At 41.3% G+C, this 17,986-nt stretch overlaps 1 protein-coding gene across 1 annotated transcript in view; it reads left to right on the plus strand.

Annotated features, from left to right (window-relative positions):
- The window catches only part of MFHAS1 (multifunctional ROCO family signaling regulator 1), a 52,005-nt gene extending 34,837 nt beyond the window's left edge, over window positions 1-17,168 (plus strand). The window contains 2 exon segments of the mRNA XM_085849798.1: window positions 15,068-15,982; window positions 15,985-17,168. Coding sequence (XP_085705924.1) covers window positions 15,068-15,982; window positions 15,985-16,037 — 968 coding nt within the window. The 3' untranslated portion in view covers window positions 16,038-17,168.
- The last annotated feature ends 818 nt before the right edge of the window (window positions 17,169-17,986 follow it).

Genomic DNA, 17,986 nt, shown 5'->3' on the forward strand with positions numbered 1-17,986 from the left:
CTCTTTCTCATTTTTAAATTCTCTCAATTCAACCTGTGCTTACGTAATAAATAAATTGGCTTGCTGAAATAAATATATATATATATATATATATATATATATATATATATATATATATATATATATATATATATATATATATATATATATATATATATATATATATATATATACACACCTTGGCAGAATGCATGAATCTCGTAGGGGTTGGAGAGGTCGGTGTCAGGACAGTAGTGGCATATTGGTGAGGACACTAGACTCGCATCCTGGAGGTTGTGGGTTGGAACTTGCTGTGAAAGCAGCAGAATCACTCTGTCTGTCTGTCCGGCAGTGAAACAAAATTGAAAATAATTGCAAAGAGGAAACTTACTGGTTTTAATGTCATAAAATACACTAACAACAGGCATGAAGAACCAATGTAAGGTGGTGTAAAAGATGCTGAATCAATGGCAATAAATTCCAGAATTTTGTTTTTTTTCTCCAAACTTTAAAATCTTTATTTTATTTCAATTGAATTATATATATATATGAACACTGTAGAACACAAATCACCTTTTTGGCACTTTCAAAGTCCTTCCATGTAGCAGTATTTGGACATAGTATCTTAAACAGCATTTTACATCCTGATGACCAATCATATTTGCCACTCGTGGACCTCACCCATGTCGTTGTTTCTCAAAACAGCATGGGATAATATGTTCTATCAACTCTCGAGTTTAACATATGGATCCATATCTCGATGTCCTGGACTGTATACATTTGCTCATTGTCATAGTTGTGACTTCATGAGTGCCACCTTGTGATTTAAAGTTTTTCAAAGAAAAACCCTGAAATGCAACCTGGGTGCATTATATTTTGTCAAGATCAGGGCAGTCGTTTAGTTACAACAGGAAACCAGTTTATCTGCAGGGAAATGAGAGAGGGACCATGACCATTATTGTTAATCTTGGTAGCTGCCAACGAGCCATGAAGGTTGTCTTTTGTGTTTTCCTCGAAATCGTGTCTTCAGAACATTCTCCTTCCACGACTTCAAGTTATTTACAGGATAAAGCAATTTCACAAGTATCATCATTTGTACCATTTAATTTTAACTCTAGCATCTCTGGATTGTGTGAGCGAAGGTGCAGGGAACTGAGAAATTACATTGTGAAAAAAGGAAAACAGCGAGGGTTGAGAGGAAAGGATTGGAAGGAGATAGAGATAGAGATAGAGATTGATTGGTTGGTGGGGTGGGAGAGGTTTGTGGGAGTATGCCGTGCCAGTGCACTTCATGGAAGCACTTCATGAAGTGTACAAGCACATTTCAGGGGATTTTATATATACTGTGAAAAGGCTCATGTGGGATCTTGTACAAGCATTACATCGACAACAAGGTTAGGAGGCCGTCTTAGCCCGTCCCCCATGCACTGGGACACACGGTTTTGCAATCGTCTGTGTGTGTCTCTGTGCGTCTGTCAAGGCAATAACTTTTCTTTTCTTTTTAACCATTTGAGCTTTTTGTCATCAAATTTTCAACAAACCTTGATTATGAGAATATGGAGAAAATAATTAAAAATTTGTACAATGTTGTTTTCATTGTTGTTTTTGTCAAGTTTCGTGTGAGTACAAAGCAGATGCAGACAGACTTTGCATTTTAAGATGCTTCCTTGTTGTTTGTTTGTTTTCTTTGAATGCAAAGTCGAGGCTTGTGGATTTGCTAGAACATAGAACAGATTAGGACATAACATAATAAAATGAACAGTAGGAGAGATGGCAAATACAGCACCAGCAGGGATGAGGGACAAAATAGAGGGAGACTTGAACAAATATGGCATGTGGGGAGGAATGAGGGGCCGGGGAAGACACACGGGGTTTACACGATGGATACAGAACCAAACTCGGGAAGGAAAAACTGGAAATTTGGAAAGAGGAAGGCTTGGAGTGGAGTGAATGGGGGCAGAAAAGATCATGGTTTTGGATGGGAGGTGAAAGATAAGGAAAAACAGTAAATTGGAGAACATGTATGCTTATCAAGAGAAGGGAGAACAGTAAAAGACAGTAAATTGGATTTGAACCTGGAATCCCAGCATCAGGTACATACTTGGACAGGAGTAGAAACACAAGTCAAACGTAAACAATTGTATTCTTTGCAATCGCATCTTTTGCAGCACCATCTCAGGAGCACGTGATATGGCCTATTATTCCCACATCCCATCCATGCTTCATTTCATCCACATTGTTCAATATCACTCTTCCTTCCAGGTCTTCAAGTTTGCAGTACACCACGAAGGTGCATCCTCCATTGTCACCTGTGTTTTTTGTTTTTATTATCTTGCCAAAACGAAGTTTTTGCAAGATATGTTCGTCAGCTTGTATGTTTTTTTTTTGTTTGTTTGTTTGCTTGTCTGTAATCACGTATAAAAAATTCTGCAGAGCACAGTTATCATTGGAAATTTTTGTAACTTCGCATATCAGAGGCCTATAGAGGTCCCTTTCAGTGCACAAAATTTTGAAGGTCAAGGTCACTTTGTCGCAAATCAGGGGAGTCGACGAAACCCTTATTTTTTGAGTAATTTTGATCGGATAGTCTTCTAACTTCATGGGAATATAGTTCATGGTCTGGCGCTCAGCTGATTAATTTTTGGTGGCGATTGGCCTTGACTTTCATGGTTAGCGCCTGAGGTCAAACATATTTGACCCCAAGGTCAAATTTTCAAGTTTTAGGAACCATATCGTGTAGTACCTCAAATTGAACACCTCGATGAGTGCTTTCTAGATATGTCAAGCTTGAGACATTATGACGTCATTTGGTGACGTTATGAGGCAAAAGCATATTTTTCATTGTTACTTTGTAGAACGATTCTCATCGGAATCTCTCGTAGGCAGATATTCCTCAAGGAGTCGCTCCTGGTGGATCGCAGCTCTGTTCACCTCAGTGTGACCTTAAAGAAGTCACACGTGGTCACCTTTTGGCAAGATATGGGTCACCCTGCGGGTGACATTGGTTTATTTTTCATTTTTTTTTAATCCTCTTTAACTCATGATGTCGGTTGGGAACCCAGATTCAAATCATTTATATCATATCGTCACCCTCAAAACAAGAGTGCCCAAGTCATTTTATTCGTTGATGAAGCTTAGGCACTTTTGTTATGAGGGTAACGATATATATTTATAACAGGAAATACAGTGTCAGGACACTGTTTCGGGGCCTACTTCAGTACAGCTCCTTATGGGCGGCTCCAGCAGTGCAGCACACGCACCACCAAGCGACATTAGCCCACATGTTCACCACCAGATATCATTGACCAGATATAGATCCCCACAGACCTGCCTTTACATGTGAATGGAATCATTGCACTTGCCTCTGCCTCCAAATCCACAATGAGGCTATCTCTGCTGCCTCCTGTAATTGTGTCATAGTATTCTTGACTTGCTTTGATGACGCTCCAATCATCTTGAGGTACTTCAGCATAGACTTTGCCACAAAAGCCCTACAACCCACTTCCAATGGAAGCACATCACACATCCACCCACGGTCATCACACACTTCTCTTACCCCTTCATACCGACAACTTTCTTTCACGTGCCCATTCCATATTTCCTTCCCATGGTACTGTCAGCTCAACGATGATAACCCTTTTTACCACATCAGACCAAATAATTAAATCACGTCTTTGTTGGATGACTGCAATATGAGATGGGAACCTCAGCGCTCTGTCCAAATCTGCATCTACCTGCCAGCCCACACCTGGCTTCAAAATGCATGTTGCCCCCTTGATGTTACTTAACCTTACTTTCTCACCCTCCTTTATGAACGTGATAATGGTCTTCTCTTTTATGTCTGATTTGTTTGCCTCATCACATCGCCTTTTCGTAACCTCGACAATCGCTCGCAAAACCTGGTTATGTCGCCAAGTATAACTGGCCAGAGATTTTGGGCAACCAGACAGTACATGCTCTAATGTCTCTCTTCTACCACATTTGGCACATTCTACTGACTCAGACAATTTCCATTTTGCCACATTCACCGAAGTTGGTATCTGGTCACACATTGATTTAAGTGCAAAGATTAGTCGCTGTGACTCCATCTTCCACAGCGAATGCCCAGCTGACATTCTTCTGCACAACCATCTCCCATGCTGTCCATGCTCATTGCTGAGGTTGACTTGTAGCTTGAACCATTTTTCTCTCCTCTTCCATACATTTAATCTCTTCGATAACCATCTCTCGTCTCCCACCTGCACTCACTTGTGGCCACCGTTTCTGTTCTTTCCAACCAAATCCTTTCCTATCTTTCTGCACTGCCCCAATGATTTCCTTCATTTGCAACCTACTCTCCGCATCTTCAACCATCCTCTGAACATCCCACTTGGTTCCTGTTCTTATCTTTGGCCCCAGTTCACTGATCACTGGGTCTTTTGAATCTCGAAGCATCATTTGGAATCTGGCTTTCCCAATCTTATATTCTTCAGCTAGTGACTTAAATGACAGCTTTATCTTTGAACTTCTGCTGTATAACACCAAACTCGCTAACATTTTTGGCAAACCCAACCATTTCCGCATGTATAAATTTACCATCTTCTCTATCCTCTCCACTCTTGTTAGAGCAATCTCATATTCATATATATATATATATATATATATATATATATATATATATATATATATATATATATATATATATATATATATATATATATATATATATATATATATATCTTTAACTCATGATGTCATTTGGCAACCCAGATTCAAATCATTTTTATCATATCGTCACCCTCAAAACAAGAGTGCCCAAGTCATTTTATTCGTTGATGAAGCTGAGGCACTTTTGTTATGAGGGTAATGATATATAATATATATTTTTTATATATATTTATAGATACACCTGGTGTTGGCGCAGTGGTTAGGGCAGCGGCTTGGGACCCAAAAGGCCCTGAGTTCAAGCCCCGTTGGGCCACTGAATTGATATACACCAGGGGGTTGACTCAGCCTGTCATCCTTCCGAGGTCGGCGAAATGAGTACCAGTATACTGGGCCCGGTGTATACCCCGGTTAGAATAGGTGTACCATATCCCTGTGTGTCGTAAGAGGCGACCAGGGTTGCGTCAGGAAGGGCATCCGGCGTAAAAACCTATGCCAAATCATTATGCGGACAACAAAACGAATTTCCATACCGGATCGGTCGAGGCCCGGGTTACCAACGACCACCACCAGTGGTCAGCAGGGTACCGGTGGAAATTGTGCTACTGCTGGGCGAAGAAGGAGAAGGAGACTGGGGAAGCGGGTCCAGAGGCAGTGGGAGAGGGGGAAGGGTAGAAGTGTGGAGGTGAGAGTTGGAACTCTGAATGTTGGGACTATGACCGGCAAAGGGCGAGAGTTGGCTGATATGATGGAGAGAAGATAGGTGGACATACTGTGTGTGGATGGGGAGTAAGGCTCGGAGCATTGGAGGTGGTTTCAAACTGTTCTACCATGGTGTGGATGGGAGGAGAAATGGTGTCGGGGTAATCCTGAAGGAGGATTATGTCAAGAGGGTATTGGAGGTGAGGAGAGTGTCGGACCGAGTGATGAGTGTGAAGTTAGAAATTGAAGGGGTGATGATGAATGTCATCAGTGCATATGCCCCGCATGTGGGGTGTGAGATCGAGTATAAAGAAGATTTCTGGAGTGAGTTAGATGAAGTGTTGGAGAGTGTATCCAAGGATGAAAGAGTGGTGATTGGAGCAGATTTTAATGGGCATGTTGAGGAAGGCAATAAAGAGGATGAGGAGGTGATGGGTTGGTACGGTCTCAACGAGAGGAATGTGGAAGGGCAAATGGTGGTAGATTTTGCAAAAAGAATGGAAATGGCAGTGGTAAGTACGTATTTCAAGAAGAAGGAGGAACACAGGGTGACGTACAAGAGTGGAGGCAAGTGCACACAGGTGGATTACATCTTAAGCAGGAGATGCAACCTGAAAGAGATTAAAGACTAAGGTGGTGGCAGGGGAGAGTGTAGCTCGACAGCATTGATTGGTGGTCTGTAGGATGATTTTGGAGGTGAGGTTGAGGAAGAGGGTGAGGGCTGAACCAAGGACCAGATGGAGGAAGACTGTTGTGTGGAATTTAGGGAGGAGGTGAGACAGGTGTTGGATGGTGGTAAAGAGGGGTGGAATGATTGGGCAACTACAGCAGAAGTGGTGAGGGAGATAGCTAGGAAGGTACTTGGTGTGACATCTGGACAGAGGAAGGAAGATAAGGAGACTTGGTGGTGGAACGAGGAAGTACAGGAAAGTATAAGGAAGAAGGTGTTGGCAAAAAGAAGTGGGATAGTCAGAGAGATGAAAAAAGTAGGCAGGAGTACAAGGAGTGGCGGCGCAAGGCAAAGAGAGAGGTGGCAAAGGAAAAGGCATATGGCGAGCTGTATGAGAAGTTTGATACAAAAGAAGGGGAAAAGGATTTGTACCGATTGGCAAGACAGAGGGACCGAGCTGGGAAGGATGTGCTGCAGGTAAAGGCCCAGTCACACCTTGACGTTTTAGCCAGCTTATGCCGATTTTTGAAAAAATTGTCTAAAACCCTGGCACACGTCGAATACGTTATGGGTAAGTTTTGGAAACATTGAGAGCACACTGAAAAACACTGCCATACGTCGTAGTATGCTGGCTTTCATCGTTGAACTTTGCGGTTGTCCTCAAATTTTTGCATGCTTGAAATTTGTTAGACTTATGCCAGCGTATGACTCACAAGCGTATATGTTCCGCTATGCTGGCCATAACTTGTAGGCACGTTACGCGATCGTTGACACACATCGACACACGTTAATTGTAAGTTAATCGTAAGTCGAAACATGTCGAGGTAATGTTTAGCGTATGCGAAACTTATTTCTAACCGATGAGTAACGTGTTGTAGGCACGTTCTGCGATCGTTGTCACACGTCGACACAAGTTACTTGAAAGTTACTCATAAGTCGAAACACGTCGAGGTCATGGTTAGTGTCAGTGTTCCAGACTCCCTGTTTTTTTTTTTTTTTTTTTTTTTTTCTTCGGTACAACGGTGATGTTGACACTTCGATTTCTAGTGTGGTTATGATTTAAATCGTTGAGTGGCAGCCTATTAATTATATTGTATTATAACCGCACTAGAAATCGAAGTGTCAACATCACCGTCATACCGAATAAAAACAGGGAGTCTGGAACACTGACGCCAACCATTACCTCGACGTGTTTCAACTTATGAGTAACTTTTGTTGACGTGCGCCAACGACCGCATATCGTGCGTACAACTTATTCCCATCGCATGCGGAACGTGTGAGGCATACGGCAAGTACGTCGTAAAATGTTTAACATGTTTAAAATTTCAAGACTACTCCACTTACTATGACGTATGATAGCGTACTTTAGCGTTCTATCCACGTATACCAAACTTACCCATACCGTATTCGACGTGCGTCAGCGTTTTAGATGCATTTTTCAGAGGTCGGCATAAGCTGGCAAGATCGCCAAGGTGTGACTGCGATGTTGACACTTCCATTTTTCCGGCGGTTTTGATTTGAATCATTGTGCGGCAGCCTTTTAATAGGCTACGCCACGTGATCATCGGCGATACGTGCCGTGCGCTATGCATAAGTTAGACTATCGTTGGGCATTGGTTGTGAACGCCGACAACAGGCTAAGCATTCGTTGGTACAAGTTATCTATAAGACAACGAAACTTTCTGTGTCCGTTACTAATATGTTATGCATACGACCAACTCGTTATGAATACGTCCGAATCTTTAAAAAAAAACATCAAAAGTTCATCAAAAGAAGGGTAGCTGCAAGAGTGAAGGGGAAAGTATATAAGACTGTAGTGAGACCAGCTATGTTGTATGGTTTTGAGGCGGTGGCGCTCACAAAAAGACAGGAAGCGGAGCTGGAGGTGGCAGAGTTAAAGATGCTGCGATTCTTGTTGGGAGTGACGAGGATGGATAGGATAGATATAGATAAGATACATCTTATGGATATGATGGATATGATAGATATATCTTATCTTATAGATAAGAAATGAGTATATTAGAGGGACAGCGCAGGTAGGACAGTTTGGAGACAAAGTGAGAGAGGCGAGATTGAGATGGTTTGGACATGTGCACAGGAGGGAAGCAGAGTATATCGGGAGAAGGATGCTGAGGATGGAGCCGCCAGGTAAGAGGAGAAGAGGAAGGCCAAAGAAGAGGTTCATGGATGCAGTGAGGGCGGACATGTGGGTGGTTGGAGTGTCAATGGAAGATGTGGAGGAGAGAGCGAAATGGAGACAGATGATCTGCTGTGGTGACCCCTAACGGGAGCAGCCGAAAGAAGAAGAAGATATTTATATACATTTGATAGTGCGGGCCCGTAGGTGCGTGCCAGTATGTGCAGCTTCGTTCCTTCGCTCTCGCAAACGATGACTGGATTGGGGCATTGTTTCAATTGGATTGGACCAACCATATCATAAATGGCCATAACTTGGGAAACACCTGGGAAACACTCAGGTCCCCAGCGTCAATTGTGACGTAATATCAAATGAAGAAGAGGAAGAATTGTGACGTCCCCTCGCTCTCGCCCCTTGTTGTTAGGATCAACTGCCTAGGATATAACAACTGTTATCAATCAAGGTTAGGATCAATCAACTGTCTTATAGTTTATATAGTTAGGTCTATATAAAAATATATGTAACTTTCTTCAAGGACACTCGCTTCCAAAACTAAAATGGAGGGGCTGCCTGCCAATGGCTGGCTGGATTGTTTGAGTGAGCAAGCAGCTTGCCAACCGGAGTGACATCATTTTATTTATAATTTAATTCCTTTTTGCCAGCATTCTTGCACAAAATGTTGTTTCAGTAACCTTTGTCTCTTTGGAGAACCTCCTGTACCACTTTTCAGATGACTGATCACACCTTTTTATCAAACCGTTCTTGATCTGACCAACACAAATGCATTTGCTTTATGCTTGCCTGCTCATCAATAATAAATATAAAAAACGATTTTGGACTCACCTTCTCTATAAACAGGTCTCTAAAGGCATGCACTATTTTGGCATACTCAACTAAGGCAGGACTATTCTTTTGTTATCATTAAACCAACACCCTTCATCACGTCACAACATGCAAGGTATTTGTACACATGGCCATGGAGCATGCATTTTTTAACATTAGGCCTTGGGGGTGGTTCTAACTTTGGAGTTCATTATGAATGTTTTTCCTCAATATTTTATAACTGTATTGCAAATAATCATTAAAAACTTGTGCAATGACGTTACACTATGTTGCATCAAAAAACAAATTATTTTATTTTAATTTTTAACCTTGATCTATAATTCTATGCTGTGTATAGTTGACACACTAACTACCTCTGCCAGCAAAGGTGGATGGAGGTTGTTTTTACCCCTCTTTGTCTGTCTGTGAGCAGGGTATCTCAATGTATGGACGGATTCAGACGAAACTTGGTGGACAGGTTAGGTGTACTAACAGACCACCCACCCTCTGGGCGATCTTGTTCCAAGCATGTAGCACGTTCTTCTGAGGCATACCTTTATTTGGGTAGTGTATAGGTAACTGACAGCTCTGTATTGGCAAAAAAACAGGTTCCGTGTATGAAGCCAAAACATACGTACTGCTTATAATTCAAAACACCTCACCACACTGGAAAGCGTGGGGACAGGAATACTGTGCTGTAAATGGTGAAGATTTGTAATACCCTCCCCCACCTGGGGGCGGCGCTACACGATATACATTTACGTAGAGAATTTGCATCCACCTCCCTCGCCCTCCCCCAAAACTGCTGGCAAAGATGAAAACACCACTTTACACTAATTGGGGTGATGCTGATCCTATGTAGCAAGTCTGTATATAATCACCCGAGAAATGTAGGAGTAGCACGACAAACAAACAAACACCAGTCCGTGAACTATATATAGGAAGGATGACAAGGACGAATTGATTCGATTTTTGGTGAAGATCCGAATACGACAACTTTTTAAATTTTTTAAGTGGCTCTTCACCATTGAGAGGGGCACAAATGATGTACTGTATGGCATGATATTTAAACTTGTGAACGAGTTATCACAAAATGACAATTTTCACCATCGGAGCACCCACTCATGTAGAATGTTTTAATGATAATTATGATGTCATAGGTCATGCGGTGTGGCAGCCATGTTGGAAAAAAGGAAAAGCTTTGGACCTCTATCTTCGAAAGTGCACCTCGGAAAAAAAAAATATAGAATCTTGGCATGTGGCAAGTACTTCTCATGGGGAATAAGTTTTTTTTCTTGTGATGTCATAAGTGCCTTCGTTATGACGTCATAATTTCATCCATAGAACGCTACATCCTATCAGTATGAAAACTTTTGAGCATCTCGGGATACATTGGTCTACAGAAAAAAAAATTGATGACATCAGCCATGTGGTTTGGCAGCCATATTGTTTTTTTTGTTGTTTTATTTTTTTTAAAACTTCAAAAATCTTTGAAACGGCTGAACAGATCGAGGCGAAACTTTAAAGGTATGACCGCCTATCCATGAGGAACAAAACGTTCACACCTATGATGTTGTATGTCACATGGTTTGGCAGTCATATTGGATTTACCCTAAAATCTATTTTTAAGAACATCTTCTCCAGAATGGCTGGACAGATCGAGGGGAAACTTCATTCGCATATTCCCCAGGCCTTGGATACCATGTTCATAAATAATTGATAGGTCACACGGTCCGGCAGCCATATTGGATTTAGAAAAAATCTTTTTTTTAATCATTTCTGTTGAACCGCTTCATCAATCAACATGAAACTTCAAAATTATTTTTTAGTTGTGATGGGGAGTATGTTTTAAATTTCAACCTGTTCGGGCACATGGTCTGGCAGGCAGAATTATTTAATTATTTTGATCTGGGTTCTTCTTTTCTTTTCTTGTTTTTTTTTTTTTTTTTTCCTTTCATTTTCAGTAAGGTTCACTTGGCTGTGCCTGGATTGTTTTGAGGGTAGAGGAGTCACAGCTGAAACCCGAATCCGATCCAGGTTCCTCCTGATGACTTCATCTTTGGTTTTTGATTGTTTGGGTTCCTTATGATGACTCCAATGCAGGATTGTACCAATTTGGTCTTCCATTTGATTTGAATTTAATTTATTTTAATCCCATTCTAAATTCAGTATAATAATAAACGTCATGGGTCAGGGTCAAGTGTCCGATCAAAGCGGGACGTCTTGGTACCCCCGGTCATCACTGCCAGCAGTTATAAAGTGGCAGTTCGAGTTATGTCTCTTATTAACCTCCGCCGTCGAAGATGGACGGAGGTTACTGTTTTCACCCCTGTCTGTTTGTTATCTTGCCAAAGCAAGATGTTACTCGATCGGTTTTTGTTTTTTTGTTGCTCTCTAAGTCACAGTTCTAAAGCAATGGCTCTCAAACTTGACATGTATACTCGTGAGCGCAATAGCTTTCGACGCCCAAAATTTCGAAGGTCAAGGTCAAAGGTCAAGGTCACCAGAAGGTCAAACATCAAAATCAACGAAACCCTTAACTTTTGAGTAAATTTTATCGGATAATCTCCAAACTTGGTGGATATATAGCATATCGATAGGCGCTCATCTGATTAGTTTTTGGTGGTGATCGGCCTTGACCTTCATGGTTAGCGCCTAAGGTCGAAGTTGACTTTCATGAAGGTCATTTTAAAATCTTTGACGAACAATATCGAGTAGTACCTCAAATTGAAGCCCAATAAGAGTGTTTCTCAGATATATAAAAATTTCGTCGTTATGACGTCATGACGAAAAAACTGATTTTTCATTAAAAAATGAAACTGAAATGAAAAAAAAATGAATCAAGGTCTTTTGGCAAGATAACCTTTGGCCTTAGGCCAAGGTACGCTTTTCATTTGTTTGTGAACAGTATTATGAAAAAACTCCTTGACGGATTTTGACGAAACTTGGTGGGGGGGGGGATTACGTTTGGTCTAAGGATCATGCCATTACATTTTGGACTTGGTTCAAAAAAAAAAACTTAGACAATTTTGCAACTTTCTTTCAAAAAAATTTCGATTTTATTTGATAAATATTTGAATTTTTTTTTTTTTTTTGCATTTTTGCATGTTTTACGTGATTTCCAACCCCCCCCCCAAAAAAAATTTGTCACAGAAAAAAACAACATTTTGCAACTTTTTTTTCAAAAAAATTTCGATTTTATTTTTTTTGGCATTTCTACATGCGTGTCGATCTAGTTTAGTTTATTCAATCGTGGTTCAGTAGAGTCTGATCCGTTTTGACCTACAATGAATAGGATATCAGGTTCACTTAAGTGACCCAGCAGTATTGGCGGTGGAGGTTTTGCACTCTACCGAGTGCTCCCCCTCTAGTTAATTACGTAACACACGAGAACACAAACATCACACAAAATACACCACTCAAAACTCCACAAAAAACAAGTCCTGGTGAGGGTCTGCAATCTCTGATTGCTCTTTTTCTTCTTCTTCTTTTTATTGTAATGTTTTGTGCAATTATTATATTGTGTTGAGCACATACGACTTGTATGGTTTTTTTTCCAAAAAAATCTCGACATTTAAATAGACGTGTTGAATACACAACAGTGTGTATATACGGCGTTACCATACTGTTATGCCTATAAAGGTATTGACACCCTTTGCTCTTACTTTGCTCCCGGTTTCTGAGTATTAAAGTACTGTACCGTCCACGCCAGCCCAATTGGTTTCACGTTGGAATTCCAAACCGGACAGGGCTGGGCATGAGAGTAAGAGAGGTCTTTGGTTATTTTGACGAGTACACAAGCATGACTTTGCAGCCAAACCTGTGACTATGATCTGAATGGAATGTTATCCTTACCGGGAGTTGGAAATTTGTTCAAGTTTTCTTATTTGCTTTGGTTCCCCCTTGTGGCAAAATTGGTAATGAATCAAATAAAATATTGTCATTAAAAAAAAAAACAATGTAATTGGTTTTTCACAACAAATGCTATGTTTTCATCAAAGACTTGCCGAGGTTATCTACACACAAAGGTATGTTCTCAGTATCTTGGCTACCTTTGCTTACTTTCTGACATGCCATGTCACGGAATGAATGTATGTGTATTTGTATGAGCTCATTGATGCCTCAGCCAATAATGCAAGGATTCATCATTCATTTTGTCCACACACTGCCAACAATGTCGGTGCTGCTGAAGCAGTCTCGTGGCAAGGATTATGCTGGGTCATTTTCCATTACCTTCCCCAGCAGTCAATTGAGGCAGAATTTTGTAATTTGGCCAGGGGTTCCGGTAAAAAAAAAAACTCACGTACTCTTCCTCCAAAGCCACCAAAGCATCTTTAACATTTACCAACAGATCCTCAACTTACCTCGGATGTGAGGTCGATACCAAACAATAACTGCCAGAAGCCTGTCTAATAGCAGCGCCACCTGGTGACGGCCTCCATTAGCTTGGTAAATGTTGGTCTGCGTTCTTGGAGTGATTGTACTTCTAATCTCTGGGGCCTGGCCTTTTGCCGACACAGTACAGAAAAGTCACCATGTGTTCCTACATCTGAATTTTTCTATCCCCATCCAACACCCCACTCAATTTCCCCCTCGCCCCCGTCCCCATCCCACATCCCCACTGTGAGTGCATTTTATTTCTATTATCTGCAATCTCACTCTTCCATGAGCCTATATCTTGTATTAAAAAATGACCTCGTTGTCCTACATCCGATCTAATTGAAACTTGCCAGGTATATTGCTGGGGACCTGAGGATGTGCCTTTTCAAGGTTTGATGTTAATCGTACAAGTGCTTCCCATGTTATGGCCATTTATTTACCAAACCAATGATGGGACACGTTGCTGCGTCGGCGTGGCCGATGGGGAAGAGAACCTCAGCCGCGTTCCCCATTATGGGTTACAATGTACGGACTTCCGGATCGTGATGACTTAGTGTATTCTAATAATTTCTCGATTTCTTATGTGCATTTATAGATAAACACAATGCCCCAATCCAATCGTCGTTTACGAGAGCGAAGGAACGGGCTGTGTGGTTGTTTGAAAGTTTTTTTTTGTTTTTTTTTGCACGTACGGCCACGCATGTACGGGCACGCGAGAGCGAAGGAACGGCCTGTGTGTTTGTTTCTGGCAAGCGATTTGAAAGTTGTTTTTTTTTTTTTGTTTTTTGTTTTTTGTACGTACGGCCACGCATGTACTGGCATGCACGTACTACCAATATTGTTTACCATCTGCAGAAAAGGAGGAAAGAGTGGTTGTGAGGTGGGTTGTATTGTCACCTCCGTCACCGAAGGTGGACGAAGGTCATGTATTCACCCCCATGTTTTGCCTGTGAGCATGATATTTCAAAAGGTTATGGATGGATTCGATTGAAACTTGGTGGACAGGTTGGGTGCGTGGTAAGGACAAATTGATTCGATTTTGGTGAATATTCGGATGTTGATACCACAATTTTTTTCAAGTGATTCTTCACCATTGAGAGAGAGAGAGAGAGAGTGCCAATCACGATATATAACACGACGTTTCAAAAAGTTGTGTTGGGTGTGTGATGAGAACTAATTGATTTGATTGTGGTGAAGATCTGGATTCAAGAATTTATTTTAATTTTTTGAAATGATTCTTCACAATAATTGAGAGATGGGGCCAAAAGCGATATAACAGTATAACATGATATATCAAAAGGTTATGGCCGGATTATGACAAAACTATGTGGATGAGTTGGGTAGGTGACGAGAACAAGCCGATTAGATTTTGGTTCAGGTCCAGATGCAGATCTGGCCAATCATTTGGCTACAAAGCGTAAACTGTTGAGCCCCGTGTAGCTATGTGCTCTGCCGAGTGCCATTCTAGTTTGCTGTCACCTTTCATGACAGTAACAAGGTCGAGACACCTCTATGATGGAGCAAGCATGGAGGTTTACTCAGATTCATAGCAAATTTGAAAATGAAATTGTTCTCCATTTGAAACTATGAAATATTGTATTTGCAATTCCTCAAATGGAACTTTCAAATTTAAATGTGGGGGAAAAAAAAATGCAAGCTGCTTACATTTTTGGTTGTATTGATTCCAATTTGAATTGAATTTGTTTATGCTTTGTCACCTCCGAAACCTCCAGGGGAGCTTCTCACTCAGCCACGGCCCGACGGTGTTTCAGAGGTTTCCTGCCCTCTGCACCCGACCGAAGGTGTCAACATTGCACTCATCTTCCCGCCGACACCAGTCTCACTCAGCCCCACTGCGGCAAAGTCTGCTCTTGATCTTTTGACACCGAACACCAATCCTCGGCCTTCCACACCTCCAGTGACCACGTGTAGCTTGCCGTCTTCACCAGGTTTTTTTTCTTTATCTACACCCAGCCGCTCGATGTCATCCTTTCCTCCAAAACGGCCAGCTAGTGCACCACCTGCTTCACCTTCTACCAATTCAGATCCCCCAATACCGGCATCAACTCTCACAGATTTCCATCTTTCCCGCTCACTAGTACAGGGTGTTGCAGCCGCTCTCAATACCACCCCGACTTCTTCAGAGTTTGGCAAGCAACGTGGCCATCGATCCTTCCAGTCACTTGGCCCCTCTTGCTGCCCTTGCTCACCGGGCTCCCCAGGTAGCCGTTGTCCATCTTGCTGTCCTTTGTCATCACCCACCCCTCGTCGTCTCAGCCTTCCTTCATCGTGTGAATCGCTTGCTTCGTGTGAAATCCTTGTCCCAGCTATCTCTTATTCAGTACAAACCGCAAAGCCGAGGACACCACCGCATGGTCGCCCTCCTCCTCCCCCTGCACCCCCACCACCCTTAGTGCCCACTACATTGGGACGAATCAAATCTAACACAGTTCCCTTGATTGCTCGGCCTTTCAGGCCTTGCTACACACCATGTTCCACTAATAATAGCTCTCCCCTTTCAAATAGCCATAGGCCAAAAGCACAGCGACACAGCACACAATGTGTTGCTTCTGAACAGCCAATTGACCAGCCTCCTTTGCCAGTGAAGAGTGCAGCAGGGTGTCCAGGGAGACAACCACCTCCATCCACTCAGTGACTGAATCTTCTGAGAATGACCTTCTATTTCCTGGTGGTAAAAACTAAAAAGACCTTGCCACCTGCATTATATGTCCATTAGATCTGGTGTGATTCGGTGAAGAACTTTCATGGTTTCTTACACCTGCCTATTGCCGTCAACACCGAGGATCTATCATCACGAATATCCACAAGTTGCTTTGCATTTCTTTTCATCCATCGGGTATTTTCTCAGTGGAACATCCGAGCATCCGAGTTGGTGACCAAGGCCTCTGATAACATTGAACAATGCAGAAACTCAACTGATTGGACAAAGAAGCCATCTGAATCTTTTCTTCTTTTTTTTTCATTTTTATTTTTGTCATCGAGTTCGTCTTATGCACTTTGTTTTGAGGATTGCACAAATGAATCGTTTATGTCAAATGCCGAAGCCATTGAGGGAGATGAGATGCCATAAGGTGCTACGTAAGCAATCAAGGGATCTGTTCAAAGCTTTGATTTGACTTTTGAGGCTGAAATCACTTGATGCAGTTCTGTGATTTGTAAATGACTTGTTAACAAATTAATATCAAAATGTATCACGTCGTTTGCACATATGCGGCATTCTCTCTCTCTGACCGGGAATTGCTCGGGTCAGGACAGGGTGGATTGGATCGTCGTACGCTGCTATTGCCAGAGATAATGTTGTTCCAAGTCGTATTGCCGTTTCTCATGATTGTTTGCAAATTTTGCTGTCAATGCTTGCTCAGGGAATTGTATTTTTGATGACAATGTTTCCTAGTACAGGCATCTTCAATGTCGTTTATCAAATGATCTTCCCTAATTCCAGTTCATCTTTCCCCAGAGCTGATATTGTATCTGAGGCCACAGTTACAGGTTTGTTTACACACTTTTTTGGCATTACTTATTCCAAACAAATCCTGTTTTGTAAATGTATGTTAAATATATATGGTGCATGTTTTTCCAAAGAATTTTCCAGTTTGTATTTTAGGATGTGATTATATGTACATGTTAACGAAAATGATGCCCTCGTAACCCTTGAGACTTTGCCATTTTCAATGATAAAAAAATTAAGCATTTGCTTCTTTTTATCTGCTCCGCTTTGCCAAAAAAAGAAAAAAAAAAATTTTTTTTTTACGTAGAAAAATGTTGATGAAATAGCATACATGTGAGAATAAAGAAGACGAACCCACACACACAAATTATCAATCCAATCTGTAAATTTGTTACGTCATAATGGTTCACAAATTTTGCTAAAATTGGGTCGCACATCAATCTGATAGGCCGAGAGACAGACGAGACAAAGAGTTCGACTGGTGTGAATTGTAAAGATCAGGAAGCATAATTTGAGGTACAAACAAAGGCTTTGGGACTTGCATATGTACCTCCACCACCGAATGTGGATAGAGGTTGTTTTCACCCATGTTTGTTTGTCTGTTGTGAGTGGGTTCTCAAAAAGTTATGGACGGATTTGGAAAAAAACTTGGTGGACAGGTTGGGTGTGTGACTGGGATGAATTAATTAGATTTTGGTGAAGATCTGGATTCATATCCAGATCTGTTGCTATAGTTTTAAAAGTGACTAGACGACCCGTGAACCCGTTGGGTTCCCATTGACAGCGGTTGATAAAAAATCTAAAAAAAAATAAGATAGCTCCAGCGAACTATACCGCTGAGGTTGTTTGCATTGATCAAATATGATCAAAATTGATCATTGATCTCAAGGGAGGAAATCACAAAATATGTAGAAATGCAAAAAAAAAAAGTTTTTCTCAAGCAATTTTTTTTGGGGGGGGGGGTAACAATTTTTTTGGGGGAGGTTGGAAATCACTTAAAACATGTAGAAATGTTAAAAAAAAATTCTCTTTTTTTGGGGGGGGGTAACAATTTTTTTTGGGGGGGGGGTTGGAAATCACTTAAAACATGTAGAAATGCAAAAAAAAAAATTCTCTAAATTTTTTTTTTGGGGGGAGGTGGAAATCACTTAAAACATGTAGAAATGCAAAAAAAAATTCTCTA

Source organism: Eptatretus burgeri, chromosome 12 (assembly GCF_056783735.1).
Source record: "Eptatretus burgeri isolate ZD-2024b chromosome 12, Ebu_testis_v1, whole genome shotgun sequence".
Lineage (NCBI taxonomy): Eukaryota > Metazoa > Chordata > Myxini > Myxiniformes > Myxinidae > Eptatretus > Eptatretus burgeri.